Genomic DNA, 17,335 nt, shown 5'->3' on the forward strand with positions numbered 1-17,335 from the left:
CTGTTCACAATCTGGTAGAAAACTCATTTCTACAGAACATCCTCCAAATTTTGTTATGATTCCAAGTCCTGGTGACATAATTAGACCTCAAAGATGCTAGGCCTCTCATTTCTTGTTTTTTGGGTATATATCATTTATGTCTCATTCCAGTGTTTCTGCTGCCTTTTATTAACTTCATCACCATTGCCAGCTACTGGCAGGGTGCTGCAATGTTTGCTTTGCAGTGTCCCCTACTGCTTTCCCAATGCCTTTCCATCTTCTCCTTGCTGTTTCACAGGGTTTTTTCAGTTTTTTGGTGTTTGGGTTTTTTGTTTTTTTCATGTAGAAGGAGTAATCAGCAGTTAGAAGTACAGATTTCTGACTCAGAAGCACAAATAATCACTTCATCTAATTATGGATGGCACCTTAATGGGTGGCATTAAGGCAACAAGCTGCTAGCCTTTTATAAATATGAGAGTATATATTCAGCTGATCTCCATGTTAAAAATACAAAAGGTGAGTCTCTGTCCTGTGTGCTTGCTTCTTTCCAAGGTTGTCACCTGAACTAAAGAGGGGACTGATGATTGTCTAACTTGCCCATGTTTGCAAGACTGGGTATATATCTGCTGCTCTCTGTCACAAACCATTAAAAATAACAGCAAGAGTAGCAAAGTTCATCTCCAGCTGTTTACTGTGCAGAAAGATATAACAGTCGGCATTTATGATAAAGTCTCTGCTGGGAGATTGCAAGAACAAAGTGCCAAAATTTACTCCCCTCTGATGCCAAGGGTCACAGAAACTTCTGATGTTTTGAGCTTTCTGTTTGTGTTTTTTTATCTTAGTTGTTTTGTTTATGCTATTTTTTAATTTGCTAAAAATGCTTTTGCAGTCATTTTTGGTACAAAGCAAAGAGGATAAATGTGACTATGGGCATAAGCACATACCATTTGTGCTTTGTTTGGGAGGTGAAATTTTGTGAATTGACTGTGAACCATGTTGCCTCTACCAAAATTCTGCTTGCCCAAAAAATTTCTGAGCACCCACTTTAAAAAAACGGATACTCAGTAGCCCTGCAGCAGTGAGAAGAGACCCTGGATCCTCCTGAGTCAGGAGGGGCAGCAGTGTATATGGTGGGTTTGGTACTGTGAGTACCCAGGCACTTTGCAAGCTGGGGCACAGGTGCTGGAGCTGCCAGTTGTTTTACAGGCACCCTTTAGCCTGTGCCTCAGCATTCAACAATGAGATCAGTAAAGGCCATTTGAGCTGAGAAGCATCAGTGTGCTTTGCAGTGCTGCTGTTGATCAGAGGTCTATATGGCCTTTGGTTTTTGTAACCCCTTGAAGCCATCAAACCAGCTGAAAAAGCATATTCTCCATCTGGCCCTTCAGTTATCGTGTTGCACAGCACTGGAGCAATTCTCTATGGCAAAATGGTGTGGAGTGCACCTGAGAACAGATTGAGAAAGAGGATATTGAGAAAACTCATCTATCCCAAATCAGCAAAAAGATGTTTATTTTCTTGATGGTGCTTTGTTTTTTTTTCCTTGTGAGGTATTGCATGGGCCTACAAAGAAGGTTCTCACTCCTCACTTAACTTGAACCAAGTGAGGGCAGTGACTATTCTCTCTGGCTTGCCTGCCACCAGGAAATGATAGAATGCAGCCTCTCCATAAGAGTGTTTTTCAACTCTGTTTATTTTCCTGGCAAGAAGCTACACCAGTGGCCTGTGTGGTGACTCCGCCTCCTGCTTTTCTGGCCAACTTTTATGCAGTGCCGGGTACAGGCAGCACCAGTTTCGCAGCAGGGATCAAGGCTCAGAGCAGGAGGCCGAGAGGTGATGATGGAGGTCGTGGAAGGACTCTCAGGGAGACCCCAGCTGCTGCCATGGGGAGCTGGGATCATTGCTCTGGTTGTGACAATAGTGACTGTGTGGTCCCTGCCCTCCCTGATGGAACACTGGAGGCAATGGTGGATAATGAAGCCGATCCCGGGTGTCAGCCCCTGCTATCCTGTGGTGGGAAATGCCCTGCTCTTCGAGCGGAAAGGAGAAGGTAATGCCAGCTCACACTATAGCCCAGCTGTGAGGTCCCTGCACTGCCTGGGGTTTGCTGGAGGAGCCAGTGCTGGGAGGTGCTTGTGTGGCTGAGCTGTGGAAGAGGAGAGGGGTATCAGAGGATGTGCTGTTGCCTTTAGGTCTTTCTCAGCAATCTGCAGAGGAGAACAGTGTGAGGAGTGGGCAGTGAAAAGGAAAAGGAGAGGAACTGTGTAAATGTGGCATTGTTATTGGTCTCAAAGACTAACTGGAGGTTAAATCTCACAGCAGCTGCTGCTGGGTGGCTCAGACAGTTAAGTTGTTGGTAGGGCAGAGCATGAATGCTGTGGAATGTGTTTTAGTGAAAGGGAGGGGTTCTTTGGGCTCTTGCAGGAAATGCTGCTTCACAAAGTTAAACACTATGTCCTCATGACTTTTTTGCTGTTATCCAAACAACGCTTGAAACAATTACCTTCCCCCAAGCAAGCATGCACAAGGGACTTTAGCATGCCAAGTTGTTTTTACCTGGGCTCACTTCCAGCATCATCTGTGACTCAGATTTATGTATTGACTGTGAAAGAACTTGCTGAGCATTTATAGTGCATCACTCAAAAGCAAGTCCTTTTGTTCTTGAACTGATTCATGTGACCTTCTTTTTGACAGGTGCATGAGAGAGCACTAATGTGCTAGGTGTTCCCTTTCCATTTGGTACTCATATTTTAACAGGAAGATATTTCTTAAGGAGTTTGTGGTATGATAGTGTTGCTGAGTCTGCTGCCAGTGGCCCACACTCCTCTGTGTGTGTTTGTGATGCCTGTGTATGCCAGTTCTGCTCTGTGCACGTGTTGCTGGCTGTGCTGCTGTGGACGCTGTCAGAAGAGAGACTAATGGGTCGTGGGAGCCTGGTGAAGTCAAGTGAGAGTACAGCACTGGAACACAAATTGCCCAGTGCTGACCCATGCTGAGACACGGTGCCTCTGTTCACAAGGCACACTGTCATCTCTTTCTTCTGGATCCAATCCCATATCTAAGGACAAATATGAGACATCTGTGGTGGATGTGAGGGCAGGCAGATTTCCACAAAGTTGACTTTGGGGAAGCACTAGGAGGATGATAGGATGTTTATATGAGCTGGACTGAGAGATTAATAATTTGGGTTTTTTTTCTTTCTTTTTTAAAAATCCAAACCAAACTGGAACATTGCTTCTATCTCCAGAAAGCAATCTGATGTGAACTCTGATGTTTTGTGTAGTCCCTAATCTCATTTGTTAGCAGGAATCACATAGCTCCCATGTTTTAATTAAGGAATCACATAGCCCCCATGTCCAGCCTTCTTTATTCTTGTTTATTTATGTAAAAATGTGTGAAGTTTGTGGTTTATAATATTTTTCATTAAAAATATAACAAAAAAACCCCACTTTTAAAGAGGTTAACGTTCTATAACAGGAATGAAAATAACTTTTCATATGATGAGGACTTTTTTTATTGGTATTGCTAGACAGTTGCTGGAAAATGTGCTATTTTAATCACAGCAATGTTAGGAAAAATATTTTTAAAATAGTGAAATAATCTGACACTGAATCATATTGAATAAGGTGTCATATTGAATGAGGTGTCATTAGAACTTTTTGTAAGTCTTGGGAAAGCTGTATTTGGACATCTAGTAGGAAATCACTTTTTATTTTTCTTTTTTTCTTTGCTTTGGGGACCTTTGAATTTTCAATTCTGCAGAGGTTTGTAAAGGTATCATTTGTTTAAGCCTGTTTCTGAAAGGGCAAGTAAGTATTTAATCCTGAAACATCCTGAGAATGGCCTCCACTCTAATATTGTGGAATGAACCTAATTGCCCTTTGTGATGAGATAGTATCAAAGACCTTTTTGAATTAAATCAAACACCATCTACTCTTCTTGCCCTGCCAACAGATTCAGCTACCTCCCATGCTTTCTGTATAGCTGGATTGACAAGATATGAACTGGATAACTGCAAAATAATGTGGGAGGGGTATTTGCTGGTTTTCTGAGCTCACTGGTGTGAAGTCCAACTGGCAGCTGGACAGCAGTGGTATCCCTCAAGTCGATCTGTGGCATAAATGGTGCTGTGAGTCTGTGCCTGAAGAGATTAGGACCCCTGAATTGTAAAATCCACAGGTTGCTAGGTCCCAGCAGCAGGTTAAAATCACAATTTCAGGGCTCGTGGTGCAAGAGTTCATTATAGAAGCCTTGCTTATTTTGTAAATCCCCCTTGTTGAAGCTCTACTCTGATTTTCTGTTCCAGATTTTTTTAAACAGCTACAGTTTTATACTGAAGAGTTCAGAAGTAAGCCATTGTTCAAATTTTGGATAGGACCAGTGCCTTTCCTGTTTTTGTATCACCCTGACAGTGTGGAGGTGAGTGTGCTGGTCTCCTGTCTATTCTACTGGGATACAGAGCAGTGCCCAACATGTTACTTTCTATTACCTCAATGTAAGTTTTGCTAAAAGGGGCTTGGACTGATTTGCTTTGGGATAGTCCTCGGAGTTAATGGTAAAAAAATGCATAAAGTAAAGGAATATAAAAATTCCCAGTCAGAGGGCTTTGGGGAAAATGCTGAAGATGACCTGTAAATGAAAGCATCAAAGAAGCATCTCCTTTAGCTTGGTTTTCACATGTGTGAAAGCTTCTGCTGCCATGATCAGAACAAACAAGCAGATAGCAGGGAATATGGGACCACTGAAATAAGGATGCAACATTATGAAATTCAGGTTGCAATGCTTGGGTCTCTTTGATAGACTTCTGCATTAAAACTTAGTGGGTCTGTTTTGATGCCATAAAACGTAGTCATAAGTTTTGCTGCCAACAGTGATTGTCCTTCATTTAGTAAGACAGTGTTGTTTCCCTGTTGGAGTGTTTATTGAAGAAATAGTGAAGAAATCTCTCTCCATCTAACAAGTAATATTTTTTCCTCACTGTTCATTTTTCTAACAGGTTATTCTGAACAATTCAAAACATATAGAAAAATCATATGTGTACAAATTCCTGCATCCATGGCTGGGCACTGGACTTCTGACAAGGTATAATGTATAATGAAATGAGGCGCCGTGCTGCCTTTATTAAATTTGCAGAGTATATGATAAGAAGAAGTCTTGGTGGTAGGAATGCTGTATGTATTTCTGAACAAAGAGATTGTGTGCATTGCTTATCTCAGCTGGTCATTTTGGAGACCAGTAGGCCTGAGGTTGGTGATGCTTTGGGGTAGGATCAGAGAGTATCTGTGTGCACCCTTTCCTTCATTTCATTCATGAAGTAGAGAATTATGAGAAATGAGCCTGGGTAGGAGTATGACTCAGGAGCGGAGAAAGGGAAGAGCAGTGGTATAAGAATTTGGTGTCCTCCAGTCTTGGAAGGGCAAAGGAAGGATTAGTGTGGATGATGCAGATATTCAAGAGTCAGAGCAAGGTAAGTGTAGAGTGTCTTTGGTACCTTTGAGCCTCTTCTGGGTTTTTGAAAAAAGGTCAAGGTCCCACTGTTAGTGGTTAACTTCATTGCTTGTTTGGAGCCCTTAGAGGTGGACTCCTCATCCTTTATGATGCGACCATGGTATTGTAAAAGCCAGCTGTGATCATGTAGTGTGGGAAGTATGAGTTCATGTGAGAGGACGAAATGTGTGTTTTATCTTGAGTTTTGTTCGTGACCTTTAAGAAGGCAGTAATTAATCAGTTGCAGTGTGCAAAGGTGAAGTCCATGAGCATCAGGCATGGTGTATCCTCACTGTTCTTCCTTACTGGTTGTTTTGTCTTCCATAGATGTACAAAGGTATTTTGACTTCTTTGTGCTTGTGTACAAAATGTTATGGAGGAGAATGTTCCAGTCTCTGCTGATTAGGGGCAGCAGTGGCAGACAGCAAGCCGATATGCTGGCCTGTGGAATGCCCTAATAGCAAGTTAACAGGGACAGTGGTGTGATAGTTTTACCCTGTAAGCAGAAGTGCCAGCTGGGGAATGTTATTTAGAAAAAGTGAACAAGGACCCCCAGGAAGCTGGTGACACTGTGGCTCCATGCTTGTCGCTGGCATGTGGGAAGTGATTGCCTGTCTCCAAGGAAGTAGATTGTAGCCATGCTTTGAGGCAGTAATTTTCATGATGTCTCTAGGCCCTTGTTCTCTGCAGACCTCATCTCATGATCAGTGGACGGGGGCAAGCACAACCACTGATTCAGAGAGGTGATGGGCTGGTTGAGGCCTTGATGCTGAATAGTTGTTTTGGCCTCCGGCTGGCTTCTGCTTGGTCCCTCTGGGCCGGTGTACTGACTAACAGGGATGTACTGTCTGGAGGCTTTTTGGCATCTCCATTAGTTGAGATCATGTGGAAAAATGGTGGCTTCTGCTTCCAAGAGACCTGAAGCAAGAAATATTTCCATTTGCTCCTTCTGTGGGGTGCTATGAACAACTTGAAGAGACATCTACAGTGTGTCCATCTCTTCCAGGCTGCAGTATTCACTGGGTACTTCCTGTGATGGTGAGGATATTGACTTTGGCTTGGACTTTTTTATCCTTCCTTCTCCCCATTAATTTTATAGCACTGGAGACAAGTGGCGGTCACGGAGGAAGATGATAACTCCCACATTCCACTTTTCAATCTTGAGTGACTTTCTAGAGGTCATGAATGAACAAGGAAATATTTTGGTGAAGAAACTTGAGAAGCATGTTGACAAGGAGCCATTTGATGTCTTTATGGACATCACTCTGTGTGCCCTTGATATTATTTGTGGTAAGTCTTGTTCAGTTATTGTGGTAGAATTGTGAATGATGCAGAAGATCATGAGTTTAGTTGTGCCAGTTTGTGTAAGATAATTGAAGAGCAATGTCCCTGCATATTTTCCAAGTACATTTCCATCATTTTCAGCCTTTTTCCCAGGGTTTACTACTTGCATCTGAGCAGCTGAGTTTTGGGACTGGCAGGACAGAGGTAGCAGTCTGAAGTGAGGTTTTCTTGAGGAGCAGGATTCCTGCGCATGGAAATACAAAGAAAGCTCATTCCCTGCAAAGGGATATGTGCATTCACTTGTCAAAGGGATGGTGATGATAGTCAGAAACTGGGAGTAGTAGTAATTCACTGTGTATGCTGCATTTCACTTTGTACTTGTGAAATGTTGATGTTTTCCTCCTAGAAACAGCAATGGGCAGGAATTTGGGTGCCCAGAATAATAAGGATTCTGACTATGTTTCTGCTGTCTACAGGTAAACACACATTTTTCTCAGTTATTTTTCAGTTGAGCTGGAATTAGTGCTGCTGGTGTCAGGAAGGAAGGCCAGGGAGTCAGAGAGGGAGGGGTGTAAAGCATTGGAACAGACTAACCCTGAGTCACTAAATACCCTGGAGGTATTTGATAAGAAATGTTCCCGTGGCATTTAGGGTCATGGTGTAGCAATGGACTGGGTTAACACTAGGTTAACAGTTGGACTCAATGATTGAAAAGGTCTTTTCCAACCTAAATGAATCTGTGATTCTATGATCTCACTCCTAACTTTTGATGGAGCTTGTTGAGACAGGTGTGATAAAAAACAGAAGTAGATCTGAAGGGTTTGATTATGATCGGTTCCTTGGCCTTTTCCAAATTGTAGCACAGGTGGGCTTGAAGTCGGTAATAATTACTCTGCAGCTAAAGCATGTGCAAGAGCTGAATAGCAATGACAATCAGCCCTTCCAAATGTACTCCACTTGTGTTGGAGCACACTTGAAGTCTCATATTTTTCATTTTAAATACATTTTAAGTCCTTTAATGTGCGGTCTGGGTGTTCAAGTAGGAATGCAATGATCTCAGAAACTGTTTGAGTTCTTGGAACAGGTATTTTGGGAGCCTGTCATGAGTAGTCTTTACAACACTGTCAATGCTTTGCTGAACTGGGATGTAATGGGATTGGATGACTTAATAGGACTGTTTCAAGAGGATTCAAGAATAAATGAGAACATGCTGTCCTTCTCAGAGATCCGTACTTAAAGAAATAAAACATGGTGATGCTGGGATAAATAACAGAAATTTTGAGATGATATAAAATAAAGACACAAATGAGAATGGCCTTCCTTTCAAATAATGGGTTTAAACCTACACAATATGTGAAGTTCTACTTCATTAGGGTACATAGAAGTTGGTGGGGTTTTTTTGTTTGCTTGTTCTTGAAATGGCTATAATTTGGTGTTTTTGTCAAGTAATGTTACATGATATAATTGTTTTGCCCCTAGGATGAGTGATCTAATCCAACGGCGACAGATGGGCCCTTGGCTTTGGCCTGACTTTTTGTATGTATTGTTCAAACAAGGAAGAGAGCACAAGAGGAAGCTCAACATCCTTCACAATTTTACAAATACGGTATAGAGTCTTTTAAAAAATATTATTTATAATGATAATTTTCATTGTTGGATTAAAGTTTTGCACTCAGATCTTCCAAACGGGGATAAGGTTCAGCCTCCTTGATATGCTGTTACTCTGTTGTAATGTTGAGGAATTCCCTGAAAAGAAGACAAGAGCTAACTTCCCTTTTAGGATCTCTGATGAATTTAAATAAGAAAGTAGACTACTCCAAGGGAGTGCCAGAACTTGCAGGTCCTTGACAACTGAAACAAACAACAGAAATTAATTGAACTCTTGTTCTGCCTGAAAAGCTCCACACCTGGATGACATCCAACGGCTCGCTGCCAAGTTTGGAGCAGTAAACATAGGGATCTGCATGATAGTTCCACTGGGTTCAGCCCTCAGAAACTGATGCCTGTATTCATTTTCCCCGATTCAGAACAGAACTGCTGAGAGGAGTAAACACATGCAGGTCCCCACATCAGCAGTAAGGCACTCTTATACAGAAATAATTAGGCATGCATTACTCACTTGGCATAATATAAAATGTCCTCTCACCTTGCTAGACTGTGGAAGTAACAGCCCTTTCTCTCATCAAATAATTCCTATGTTATTCTTGCCAAAGTTTGCCATCCCAATTCTACTATTAGAATGTTTTCAGAGACGCTCCTTTCCCTATGGATGTTCCCACGATGTCATTGTATCAATGTCTTTGACAAAGGAAATAATCTTTGATCTTTGGCTACATATAATGAGCCTCATTGCCTCTGAGTTGTTTTTTCTTTCTTCCTTTTATCGGAAATTTCAGCAGTGAGTCATGGGAGAGGCTCTTAACACTTGCACTCTTCCCATGCTGGGCTGGTGCACTGAAGAATTTGTGCAACCTAAGCATAGATGACAAAGGACCATAAATAATAATTGCACCTGTGTAGGTGCTGACAGCAAGCACTGAGGTGAAGGATGAGTGAATATGTAACACACATGCGTGTTCAGTGAGGAAAACAATGTGTGTGCGTGGAACAGTATTCTTTTTCTTCCATTCAGTGATTCTTCCAAACAGAAATGCATACTCTACACCCTTTTAAACCATTTTGTTGTTTTTAAGAGCAATGCCAGTTTATTGAAGGGTTCTGTTTTGACTTTGCAACAACAATGGCAACAAAAAGAAATTTATGTCTGTTACTTACTTTGACTTAAAAAAGGGAAATTCAGCCATTGCTCTCATACTGGAGAAAATTTGGGAAGCTTTAATATAGTGGGTTCAGCAATACTGTGTGTAGCTTTGACACATGGCTCTGGGATGCCCTGGCTTCTCTTCAGTTTCCTGAGTTTTTTGGAGGTTGGAAGTGAGATCTTTCCTTACTTCTCAGATGGGATAGAGAAGATGCTATTGGTGATTAATATGATCACATTGTGATGATTTTTTTGATATGTTGTTACCATTGTTGGCATTCATTATTGGTATGTTCCAGATACTCTGGATATGTTTACACTTCTTGATGGCCCCCAAGTTGTTTATGAAGTTTGGCTATCAATTTTCTTGATTGCACAAAGGCTGTTCAAGGTTTATTCTATTGCTTGGGGCAAGAAAGGCTGGTCATAATTCACTACTAATAAAAAGTCAGTTAAATTTCATGACCTAATGCTGACAGCTGTGCTAACTAGCTCATGTAGACTGCTACAGATGGATGTTATTTTGGTAAGTTAGGACAAAACTGTATGAGGCAGGCTTGTGCTGAATACATCACATCTGATGTAATGGTTCTAATCCCAGGTAATTGCAGAAAAAGCTGAAGAACTTAAAAACACTCAGCAAAAGAAACATGATAATGATGGTAACTCTGAAGAAAGTGGTTCCAAAAAGCGAAAAGCATTCCTGGACATGCTGCTGAACGCAACAGATGATGAAGGGAAAAAATTGAGCTACAGGGACATTCGTGAGGAAGTAGATACTTTCATGTTTGAGGTAACCAAGGAACTCATTGGTTTATTGTTCTTTTGTTGTTGTTGTTGTTTTGGAAGGTTTCATTTGCTGGGGTTTTTTGTTTGGTTTTTTCCTTCCAAACCCAAGATTCAGAATTAATTTTGTAGATACTGATAGTTCATGCAGCTCCTGAGAATCAGAAGAGAGGGATTTTGCTTGGGTTATTTCATACTTTCCCCTTTTGTCAGAACAATCATGGATCACCTTTTATCTTGATAGTAAGTGAGCTGAATAATTCACTCTTGATTCTTGTTTTTATCATGGTGATGGGACTAATAAGTCTCACTTTTCATACTAACTGCTCACCTAAGTATTTACAAAGCCCACTGGTACATGGCAATAGAGTTGAAATGAATGTCTTTGTAAATCTGGACCTGTAGGGCCATGATACAACAGCAGCTGCTATTAACTGGGTCTTGTACTTGCTCGGACATAATCCAGAAATTCAGAAGAAGGTTCACGGGGAATTGGACGAGGTGTTTGGTAAGTCTCCATTTCCCCTTCATTGGGGTTTTGCTGCATTTGTGAGTGGAAATGTGTTAAAAGCCTAGAAGTAGAAGGGGATTTAAGAGTATGCCTTGTGGCCCTTCTGGAGCTTTCAGGAGTTAGAAGTGCTTGGGATGGGTGTGGGAAGGTCTGTTGGGGTGTACAACCAAACTTATGTCTTTGGGGCAAGATATGCCTGTTTAATATATTTGTAACATTTTCTTGTATGTAGTCTTGGTGCATGATGAAAGTTTCTGGGGGGATCCAGGATGAGCTTGTTTAGCCAAAGATGGGAGTTTTGGTCTTGGTCATCCCTCTATTTGTTTTTGGACAGTCAATACTGAACGTCCTGTTACAACGGAGGATTTGAAGAATCTTCGATACCTTGAATGTGTTGTGAAAGAAGCTCTTCGTCTCTACCCTTCAGTTCCCATATTTGCCCGTACCTTGAGAGAGGATTGCTGCATTAGTAAGTGGTGTTCTGTGTTTGCCACTTTCTCTTGTGTTAGCATTTCTGCAGTGGAGATGTTTCCCAAGAGAAGGGCAGCATTGTTTAATTTTTCCTATTCTGTTGTGTACAGGAAATCACTTGTTTGTTGTTGTTTTGACTCTTCTTCTCCCTTTCTCTTTTCTCTTTAGGGGGATATCAGATACCAAGAGGTGCAAATGTCGTCATTTTAACTTATGCCCTGCATAGAGACCCTGAGGCCTTCCCTGACCCGGAGGAGTTTAGGCCTGAGCGATTCTTCCCTGAAAATTCTAAGGAAAGGCACCCATATTCTTATGTGCCCTTCTCAGCTGGTCCCAGGAACTGCATTGGTATGTATCTGGAGAGGAAGCCCTTGTAAGGCTCTGCTTTTGAATGTGGTATCTGAGACAGCAACGAGTACTGCTTGTATAGTGTTCTTCCTCATTCCCCACATCTGAATGTGGGCATTGTGTGTCCTGCAAGCCACACACTTCCATTAGGTAGACTCGAATTCTCTCAGAAGAGTTTAATTCATAGACTCATATTAATGCTGTTGAGCTGCCCCATTTGTTTTTTCCCAAGGGATTTCCTTTCTTTCTAGGGATGAGTGCCTATGATGTTGATGTTTCTTCCTCACTGCTGTGCAGCCTGGCAACATGTTATTTGGCTCCTGTCTTAGGACATGATTGCTTCCTAATTTCTGATTCTCAGTGTCAGCAACACAGAATGAGAGAAGACACATGTCCTGCACCTGTTCTGCTCTGGAAAGAGTTTATTTTTCTCTCTCAGTTTCTGAGCTGGATGTCCAAAGCATGCAATCTGCAACTGATGTATTCTTTCCCTAGTTCTGACACTGTAATTGGTTTGGTGTTTTCTTTTGTCATCCCAGAACTCGTTAGCACTTTCAGGTGCCACTGAGACTCTTGGCATTTTTCTGTGCTTCAAGTAGAGGCAGTGTTGTTTATATTGTAGAACATGCGAAAAGACTGTTCCCTGCGCTGATTTTAAGGGCAGATGGGCAACATCCAAAAGTTGTCATGTCATTTTGATAATGAGAAATATTACTTCTTTTGTTTTTTTGGTTTTGTTTGTTTGGTTAGGTTTCTGTTTTTGGAGGATGCGATTGGTTTGTTTTGATTTGTCTCATTGGTAGTCGGTGCCCTTTTCCGTGAGAGCAGTAAACTAGTTCTTTCCTTGTTCCAAAGAGAAATCTAATTTATTATAACGTCTAGGTAGTTCCTGAGTGTGCAGGAACATGTGCAGGAGAGGTGGTTCATTAGTATAATTGCAAAAGTGCATTGTGTGTATGTATGTATGGACTTCTCTGCATATAAAATCTGTGTGTATAATACAGAGGGGAGAACATGAAAAGTTCTCAGCCTCGCATTTTGTGTCCCATTTCTATTTTTTAATATTTGTGAATTGCCTTGTGGTTTGGTTTGGTTTCTGTGACGTTTCTCTGTTCTCATGTTTCCGCCTTCACTTATCTCTGAATTGTAATTTGAACTTTGCCCTCTGTGCTGCCAAATCATCAGTGTGTATGAGGCTTTATGATCACTGAGGGAAAGTCTGTCTGTCATTCCATTGCAGTTGCATCTCCTTTGCTCCTCTCCACATATATGGAACCATGAGATTTTTCTCTCACCACAGTCCCTGTGCTGCATCTTCTGCTCTGGTCCGCTACCCATCCCTTCTGCCTAGTCCTTTCAAGAGATGTGACAAGGCTGTGTTTTGTAGTAGTTCCATAGAAAGGATTGACTGTTTCCACGTTGCTGTTTGAGTTCTGTGTACTATGGGAAGGAGGACATACTGTGGATTATGCCAAGAAGGCCAGAGTATTCATGCAGAGAAAATTGCCAGTGTTATTTGTATCCGAAGACCTTGATTTTGGCCTAAAGCTGGTTCTGTTCCTAAGTCCTATGGGCATGCAAGTGCAGCAGGTGTTGATACAACCTGACAATAACTATTTTTTTTCCTGCCCTGTAACTCATAGGTCAGCGCTTTGCACAAATGGAGGAGAAAACTCTTCTAGCCCTCATCCTGCGGCGCTTTTGGGTGGAATCATGTCAAAAGCCAGAAGAGCTTGGTTTATGTGGAAACTTGATTCTTCGTCCAAATAAAGGCATCTGGATTAAACTGAAGAGGAGACCAAATGCTGGATCAAAATGAAAGGAATTTCAAGAGTTTACTTCCCAAAGTTTTCAATCTATTTAGGCTGAGACATATTTTAAAATTAAATATTTTGATGTCAGTCCAGCAATTTGTTAAAACTAGTTGCTATTGTTTTATTTGAAAAGATGTAGTAATAGCCCTAGTTGCTCTACTTTTATAGTGCTTGTGAACTTCACGTTAATCTTTGAAATGCAAGTCTTTAATCCTTAAATTTTAGTGCCTTATTGGCTCAGATTAAACTATTATATTGCCACAGTGCCAAAAAAACTAAGCAATGGTAATAACAACAGCAATGCCTGTGATGAAGTGATCAGCTTACATGCCATAGTATTTTCCAAGTAACTGGAAGTCTCAAGTGTTTGTAAGGTTTTCAGGATTCTTTGTTTCTGAAAAATACAAGTGATAATCCTTCTTCTTGGCACAATTTTTTTTTTGTTTTTTTGTTTTGGTGATGACTACCTCTGTAAAGACCATGCAAATATCTCTGATAATTTCATTCCTTCTTGGTAAGCGTTTAAAGTAGTTTGTAAGGATTAATCTCTGAATTATTTTTTAGCAAACTGTACCAAAAGCATTAATGTGTATAACCATAGCAGGAACTAGACTGTATGCAAATTACACACAGGATTTCATAATGACAAAAGCAATGTATTATTACAAACTTTGAGATAAACTCTTACTATGCCTCAGTGTGGACTGAAATTTTACCTGTTGAAATTGCATGCCTGTGTGCAGGTAAATTGCTGATGAATAATTGTTTCTTAGCATCAGTTCCTGTAGGGTGATCAATCATCTATATTTTACTGTGCTGGTCAAAGCTGAAATAATGAGCCAGTGTGCTCTTGCCTTCTAGTGCCCTGAAGGCAACATACAGAGTTTTTAGCTAATAGGTGTTGAAGAGGAATTACAGAGATGGAATGAAGTGCCTGTCAAAGTTTCTGATTGTACCTTCATGACAGGTCAAAGTCTGCTAGAGGCCATACAGCTGGAGAGCACACTCTCCATGATTTTTGCAAGCTCTGAAGAAAAAGCTGGTGCTAAACCAAGCTGATGTCCTCTAGCTGGTCTGGCTTCAGTTGTGCCCTGTGCTTTGGGGCTTCTTTTGACCGGTGTGTGTTGCTCCAGCACCATGCCTGGTGCCGTACGAGGAGGGGCGCCCACCCATAACCACACTTCTGCCTTTAGTTGTTCTTGCCACTTGGCACCGAGGGCTTTTGGTGTGTGGTTGCCTTTAGGTTGTTCTTGGGCTGTGGGCAGCCTGCAGAGGGGGACTGGATGAGAAGCTGGAGGTCAGAGCTGATAGGACTAATATGGACTGGTCCAGAAATGATAAAAATGTTAAAAAGTAGGAAAGGAGTAATCTGTTCTTACTCAATTTGCTGATATTTACAGATTTTTTTCTCTTGTCTGTTTTTGTGTTTCCTTTTAACACTTAGTCACTTAATACCTGGGATACTGCTGTACTTTGCAGAATATAATAATAATGACAAAATAATTTATATTTGTTCCAAATAAATTAGAGGTTTCCTTGAACCTGCCAAATTCTTTGTATTCTGATAAGCCTAGTTTTTATCATTTTCTGAGGATCTTCTAAAAAGAAAGTGTGTAACAATTAGTTTAAAAAAAATGAAATCACAAATCTTGACAAATAGTCTATAATCACTATCTTTTTTTTACCATTAAGACAAAAGAGCCTTTAGCAATAGTAACACTTGCCTTCTTCAGCCTTCTTTTTCAAATATAGGTCTCATTGCTGTATAATACCAAGAATTTCAGTTACCAGGGCTGAATCTAAACATTGTCTTCTTTATAATGAGAACTTTTGAGACCACCTCCATATGTTAATGTATATAATACACATGACACATGTTTTCCAAAGAGACTCTAAATTCAGGAATTATTTCATGGTTTTACATAATTGGCAGTGTGAATTTTCAAGGTAAATAAGATTAGCATCCAGAATATGTTTTCTCAGGACATTTGGCATGTAGCTGAAACCTGGAGAGGTACTTCATGTCTTAAGCTATGTACTTAAGTTAAGGAATTTCAAGATGAATGAAAACTAATATTACTTCCTTTTCTTCTGTCAGATCTGTTTTGTGGAAAATATTTGTAAGATAGACCAAATTATAACATTTTTTTCCATAAGATGATTCTTATGACTTCTATCTGCACTGACCAATATTTTTTCTTGCACTTTGCTTTTGTACCATGCTCTTCTCACATAATGTGTGTATATCTCCTATAATTTCTTTATACTCTCCAAAAGGGATGAGAAAATAATTGAGACAAAAACTGGAAAAAAACTATAAAAAGAAACTCATTATGAAAAGTGCATGGGCTCAAACACTGGCACGAGGATGCCAATGTGAAAAATCCCTGTTTAGTGATGCAAAAAGTGGCTTTGCCAAGATGAGCACTGATGTAATCCTATAATCTTTGTGTTCTGAGCTGTTATGAAATAGCAGTGATCTCTTATCTTCTGTTGTGAAAACTGGTTCTGAAGCAATCTGATGCTGCTAAGGGAATAAATATTGAGGAAAACAGTACTGACCATACAGCCAACTTCGTATCTAATGGGTAGATGTTAAATACCTTGCATTGTCTAGTGTGTTTTTATTAGGTTAAATCATGTGGTGTGTAGCTCTTGGTAGTGGTCAGCAGCAATGCTCTGGATGTGGGGGTTTGTTTTTTGGTTTCATGTGGGTTTTTTTGTTTGATTTGGAGTTTTATTGTGCGTGTGTGAGGTGGTTTTCCTGTAGGATTGCAGAATGCAGCACAGCATTGCCAGGTTTCCTGATAAAATAATGGGACAATAAAAGATTGTGTAATAAAATCTGCATGGTGCATAGTAGCTGTTTATGATCTTTTTCCAGAGTTCTAGGTATCTGCTGTGGTATTAAGGTAGGAGCTGATCTCTTAACCCAAAGATTACACTGCCTATAAAGATCCCTTTTGTGTGGTGTTAGAGAGGACATGACTTTCTACTGGGACAACAGAAATGGAATGTGTGAGTGTTTCTGGATCGTGGCTTGCAGCTGTTACGAGGAACACTGACAACAGACAAGGTGTGACCTCCCTCTGTTGGGAGGTTCTGCTTGAGAGCACCTGCAGGTGCCCTGAGGCACTAGAATTTCCCAGCCACCTTTACACAAACTGCTTTCCCGCCTCTGAAAGCTGCATGCAGGGGGTGAAATAGTGGTGCATACTAGATATCCACCTGCCTTCCTGAATTTAATCCTCATGCTGTAAAAGAAAAAAGCCTCATGTATAGATGTTAGTACACTGCTACAAAAATATCATTTTACTGTATTTGAGCTCACCTGTCATCTCCTCTTCCAGCAGCTAAAAGAGTCAGAGCCTTTGGAGAATCCTACCCCAGTTTTTTTCCTAAAAGAGTATTTGTGCCATGCCCTGACAAAACTTCCAGTATTAACCTCAGTTAATTTTCAGGTCATATTTAAAAGATGACCTTCATGGTCTGCATGGATTAAAAGATTAAAAACTAAACTAACTCACTTTCTAAACCAAAAAACTGCATACATCCGAGATTCTTCTGAAAATGAAAGTCTCTTAGTTATACTCTGCTGAGTATAACCCTATCTTTAGTTCAACAAATGGACTTTTCTGTTTGATGCCTGGAGTATAACTTGTGGAGATCTTAAGTGTTCATTGAAATTGCAAAATATTTTGATCAAAGAAAGGCAAAAGTTATCAGTTAGCAAAAGACTCAGCATTTGTTGCATGCCCAAATGATCTCATTCCAGGCTAGTAACTTGCCTAAGAACTGCTGTTTGGCAGTTTGCAGGCCTTGATCAAGATACTGGGACCCTTCAGTGTATTTTGAAACATTCTGTCTTCTTTAATATCTAACAATAACCAGTAT

General features: G+C 40.6%; 1 protein-coding gene across 1 annotated transcript; it reads left to right on the forward strand.

Moving 5' to 3' along the window:
* The first annotated feature begins 1,686 nt into the window (after nt 1-1,686).
* LOC103825461 (cytochrome P450 4V2) lies at nt 1,687-16,303 on the forward strand. Its single transcript, XM_009100726.4, has 11 exons — nt 1,687-2,029; nt 4,286-4,398; nt 4,976-5,061; nt 6,566-6,756; nt 7,157-7,226; nt 8,230-8,356; nt 10,113-10,304; nt 10,703-10,805; nt 11,143-11,277; nt 11,448-11,627; nt 13,271-16,303. Exons 1-11 carry the CDS (start codon nt 1,744-1,746, stop codon nt 13,444-13,446), a joined length of 1,659 nt encoding a protein of 552 aa, XP_009098974.2. The 5' UTR covers nt 1,687-1,743; the 3' UTR covers nt 13,447-16,303.
* Nucleotides 16,304-17,335: the final 1,032 nt, after the last annotated feature.

Source organism: Serinus canaria, chromosome 4 (assembly GCF_022539315.1).
Source record: "Serinus canaria isolate serCan28SL12 chromosome 4, serCan2020, whole genome shotgun sequence".
In the NCBI taxonomy this organism is placed as follows: Eukaryota; Metazoa; Chordata; class Aves; order Passeriformes; family Fringillidae; genus Serinus; species Serinus canaria.